The sequence below is a fragment of the Haliotis rufescens genome, unplaced genomic scaffold (assembly GCF_023055435.1).
Source record: "Haliotis rufescens isolate VD_foot unplaced genomic scaffold, xgHalRufe1.0.p SCAF_6, whole genome shotgun sequence".
NCBI lineage: Eukaryota > Metazoa > Mollusca > Gastropoda > Lepetellida > Haliotidae > Haliotis > Haliotis rufescens.
In genome coordinates this window covers 54,365,565-54,370,781 of record NW_025964334.1, presented here as the reverse complement: position 1 = coordinate 54,370,781, position 5,217 = coordinate 54,365,565, and the positions used below count along the sequence as shown (strand labels likewise).

The 5,217-nt window shown below is 42.9% G+C and overlaps 1 protein-coding gene across 1 annotated transcript; it reads right to left on the bottom strand.

The window, feature by feature from the left end:
- Positions 1 to 3,280: 3,280 nt before the first annotated feature.
- LOC125374871 (histidine-rich glycoprotein-like) lies at positions 3,281 to 4,921 on the bottom strand. The gene has a single exon (XM_048386555.1). It carries the CDS (start codon positions 4,919 to 4,921, stop codon positions 3,281 to 3,283), a length of 1,641 nt encoding a protein of 546 aa, XP_048242512.1.
- Between the last annotated feature and the right edge of the window lie 296 nt (positions 4,922 to 5,217).

Sequence of the window (5,217 nt, the reverse complement as noted above, 5' to 3'; positions counted from 1 at the left end):
TGACAACGACAGATATATCGTATTGAATTTTATAATGTCAACGCTAGAAGATAACCAGTTTCAATTATCCGCCGAAACAGATTCCATTGGGCGTAAGAGGCAAAATAGCGGTGAAAAATATATGAATAGGTCACTGAAAATCAGTGATGACACCAGGTGTTCGCGACATCGATTCAGAGTGAGCGTGGTTCGCTGCATGTTGAGTTGGCCTTTTGTCATCAACTAAATGTATCTTAACGCAAGCTCAACAAATATAACAACCGTACTGGTGTGGAAGTCAGGACCTGACTACAGCTGGAATGTAGGGTTGATTAGGGTCTGACTTTGATCTATTTCATTTCAAAGCTCCTTGCTGTCGTTCTGTATATTGAATGTGTCTTATCTTCTATGTGCGATATTCTGGTGGCGAATCAGGGAACAGTGTGAAGGTACATGCATTATAGGTAAGGTGTCCGGCTAGGAACTCTTCTTTCATATTATTGGACATCAGTCAAAGACAGTAGTGAGGAATCACCACTGTCAGTGTTGAGAAGACTAAAATTGGTAGGTGAATGACAAGCTTCCTTTAAGTTTGAGATGTGTTGTCGAACTGAGCTATACATTTCAATATCAATACATCGATAACAAGTTAAATATAAATACTTAACTTCGACGCCACTCTGCACTATCGACTCTTTCGACAATACAGAACTTAGGTTCCAGCTTATGGCGTCTTTATTTCTCAGCTGCTAATGTACTTTAGAATATGTACAAGATTTATTCAAGGTTCATGGAAAGACACATCGAAACTGAATCACACTAAAACTAAGTTTCCAATCAATGCTTCACCATCAAAGGTTATATCATCACAGAAAGTTTATAGCAGACATTCGGAGGAATGTGCCAAATACGAAAATGCGCTTGCCAACATGATGCTTTCCCTTTCTATGACATGTACATGGATTTTTCACAACTCCTGAAATCACATAAATCACGTTCTTATTCTATAGCGAGCACCAGGTGTCATCACTGATTATCAGTGATCCATTTTCATAATATTCATAACTATTTCGTCATATACGCCCATGGATTCTGTTGGCAGATATGCCATGATTATGGAAAGTTTCCCCCCGCTTTATTTGCACGTGAACAGTGAAAGTTTTTGAAGAGCAAATCAAAGATCAAAACTGCATATAGCTGCATGTAGCCATACAGGGATGTCATTAGCAATGGGAAGCACTTATCTGAATAAAAGAATGTGGGTTATAAAAATATACAAAACGTCAGCGCCAGAGAATCAACACGATCAACATATTCTCTTGGGTGCAAAAGGCAAAACAGCGGTGAAAACTAGGTGAGGTGAGGTGAGGTGAAATGGTGTTTAACATCGCGTCCAAGATTATTGCACTTATATAGCGACGTGCATGTACGTATGTGTGTTTGTGTGGCTGCTTGTACTAGTCCGGACTAATGTCTATTTATAATGCTAGCACACTAAGATGCCATGCCGCAGTTTAACATGAATATTCCACTCAGACACAGTTTACTGACTCCGAGCCTACCAGTCCTTGTTTTAGCCCCTTAATGCCGAGCACCAGACAATACTAAGTACCATCTTGGTATGACGCGGCCGGGGATCGAACCCCGGACCTTCCGCCCTCCGGGCGGACGCTCTACAACTAGACCACGGAGGCGGTCGGTGAAATCTATGAGAATTGATCACTAAAAATAAGTGATGACACCCGGTGCCCGCGAAACATGTAAGTATGTCCTGCTCTACCTGTAGCACGCGCCACTAACACAATTCTTAAAAAAGTAAGTGTTTGTTTGGTGCCTAACGCAACACAAAAATCTAAATGCAGAGTCCATTGTACGAATCCGACAAAGCATGCATGAACGCTTTCAAAAGAGATCTTTCGCGAAGTATAGTAAACCCTTTTTTCAATTGTAACTTAATGAAACTACTATTATGTAACTATGTTACGATATCAAGTTATCAAGGTATGTTAAGACCCGTGAAGATCCGGGGTAGAATAGGTCTTCAGCAACCCAAGCTTGCCGCAAAAGGCGACTATGCTTGTCGTAAAAGGCGACTAACGGGATCGGGTGGTCAGGCTCGCTGACTTGGTTGATGCATGTCATCGATCCCAATTGCGTGGGTCGATGTTCATGATGTCAATCACTGGATTGTCCAGGCTCGATTATATACAGACCGCCGTTATATAGCTGGAACATTGCTGAGTGCGGCGTAAAACGACAAACCAACCAACCAACCAATCAAGGTATGTTTTACATTGGATAACACCATGAACCATTACTTGTCTGTCGATGCGAGTGTGCAGGCATTTCTGACTCAGTCGAGCTAGACTGAACGTTGACAAAAAAAACAACACACGTCTCAACATGTAAAATAACTCCTTAGTTGTCAGGAAACGAACGCAGTAAGTATCTGAAAAAAGTTGATGTAATTGGAACAAAGTAGAGTTTACCATCCTTCCCCATTATATTTACTGCAAGCAAGCAAAAGGATTGGATTAACAAGATTGCCAAACAGGAAAAAAATAAGTGTCACATTATCCTGTTGATCCACTTGGTTTCCGGAAGCATGTCCGTCTTGGCGTCCATCAATTGGTAAACAGGAGGAAATACCACAGTTTTCGGAAATTGAGCTCGATCAAATATCGCTGACTACAGATATACACACCAGACATAAGCACTGCTTGGTGTTTTGTGACAGATGTTTTCAAACGTGAACACCAAATGCCAACCCATTGATGTTAGGAGTACATGGTGTTGTTAGAAAAGTGTCTTTGAATAACTAAGGAAATTCGGCGGATGGTCGATACTGGTTCAATTACTGACGTTCACGTTGTATATTCTTGTTGTATAACTTTGTAACCTAGCTAACACTGTGTGATTTCCTTAATGAATAGAATCATTAAAGCTGAGGCATCATTTTGTGAAATTGAAATGTTCTGTAGGGAAAATATTACTTAGTGTGAGTGAGTGAGCTTGGTTTAACGCCGCTTTTAACAGTTTTCCAGTTATATCGCGGCGTGTCAGGAAAGCCTCAGGTCTCAGACGTTTACCACTTTGGTGAAACCGACGAGCACGGGTATGGTGCTGACAAACCTAGAAACATAATCGGGGCGAACCGGGATTCGAACCCACAATCATTGGTTTCTGGCGTGCCCAAGGGACGCAACGCTGCAGTGCGAATCGCGGCGCCTTAGACGACTTGGCCACCCGTTCCCCCTATTACTTAGATCAAGATACTAAGAAAGGAGCTCGTGCACATCCCTTACCGAAATGGCGGAAGGAGAACGGTAAAATGCAGTACAATCTTCTGTGCTGGTATATGGTGTTGACTTGTCTGCAAGTTGTGGGGACTTTCACACTTCTGTTCTGGTATATGGTGTGGACTTGTCTTCAAGTAGTGGGGACTTTCACACTTCTGTGCTGGTATATGGTGTGAACTTGTCTGCAAGTCGTGGGGACTTTCACACTTCTGGGTTGGTATATGGAGTGGACTTGTCTGCAAGTGGTGGGGACTTTCACACTTCTGTGCTGGTATATGGTGTGAACTTGTCTTCAAGTGGTGGGGACTTTCACACTTCTGTGCTGGTATATGGTGTGGACTTGTCTGCAAGTCGTGGGGACTTTTACACTTCTGTGCTGGTATATGGTGTGGACTTGTCTGCAAGTCGTGGGGACTTTCACACTTCTGTGCTGGTATATGGTGTGAACTTGTCTTCAAGTGGTGGGGACTTTCACACTTCTGTGCTGGTATATGGTGTGAACTTGTCTTCAAGTGGTGGAGACTTTCACACTTCTGTGTTGGTATATGGTGTGGACTTGTCTTCAATTGGTGGGGACTTTCACACTTCTGTGCTTGTACATGTATATGGTGTGAACTTGTCTGCAAGTGGTGGGGACTTTCACACTTCTGTGCTGGTATATGGTGTGGACTTGTCTGCAAGTCGTGGGGACTTTCACACTTCTGTGCTGGTATATGGTGTGGGCTTGTCTGCAAGTAGTGGGGACTTTCACACTTCTGTGCTTGTATATGGTGTGGACTTGTCTGCAAGTTGTGGGGACTTTCACACTTCTGTGCTGGTATATGGTGTGGGCTTGTCTGCAAGTAGTGGGGACTTTCACACTTCTGTGCTTGTATATGGTGTGAACTTGTCTTCAAGTGGTGGGGACTTTCACACTTCTGTGTTGGTATATGGTGTGAACTTGTCTTCAAGTGGTGGGGACTTTCACACTTCTGTGCTGGTATATGATGTGGGCTTGTCTGCAAGTCGTGGGGACTTTCACACTTCTGTGCTGGTATATGGTGTGAACTTGTCTGCAAGTGGTGGGGACTTTCACACTTCTGTGCTGGTATATGGTGTGGACTTGTCTGCAAGTCGTGGGGACTTTCACACTTCTGTGCTGGTATATGGTGTGTACTTGTCTGCAAGTAGTGGGGACTTTCACACTTCTGTGCTGGTATATGGTGTGGACTTGTCTGCAAGTTGTGGGGACTTTCACACTTCTGTGCTGGTATATGGTGTGGGCTTGTCTGCAAGTAGTGGGGACTTTCACACTTCTGTGCTTGTATATGGTGTGAACTTGTCTTCAAGTGGTGGGGACTTTCACACTTCTGTGCTTGTATATGGTGTGAACTTGTCTTCAAGTGGTGGGGACTTTCACACTTCTGTGTTGGTATATGGTGTGGACTTGTCTTCAAGTGGTGGGGACTTTCACACTTCTGTGCTGGTATATGGTGTGAACTTGTCTGCAAGTGGTGGGGACTTTCACACTTCGGTGCTGGTATATGGTGTGGACTTGTCTGCAAGTCGTGGGGACTTTCACACTTCTGTGCTGGTATATGGTTTAATTTGTAGTATAATGACGTTCTGACATTCACATTCAAATCTTCATTCACCTGTTCCATATCTCCTCAGCCATTTTGAATATGTGATCGCAACTTTGCTCACATAATATCAATTTAATTATTGTCACGACATCAATAGTTAGTGAGTTAATTGCTAAGAGACATGGCATATTTTCTTAAATTTGACCATGATGAACTAACATTTGAAATAGTTTACCAGATAAAGTGATCTAGACACTCTACATTTATTTTGTCAAGATTACAAGATGTTGTGCAAATGGATACTTGGTTCGCCAGTTTTAACATGGCTTTCTGTATGTGCGATACTAGACACACTGTACACTGTACATAAGTAG

Coding starts and splice junctions, on each gene's coding strand:
- LOC125374871 (XM_048386555.1), bottom strand. CDS start 4,921: ATGGAACAGGTGAATGAAGATTTGAATGTGAATGTCAGAACGTCATTA.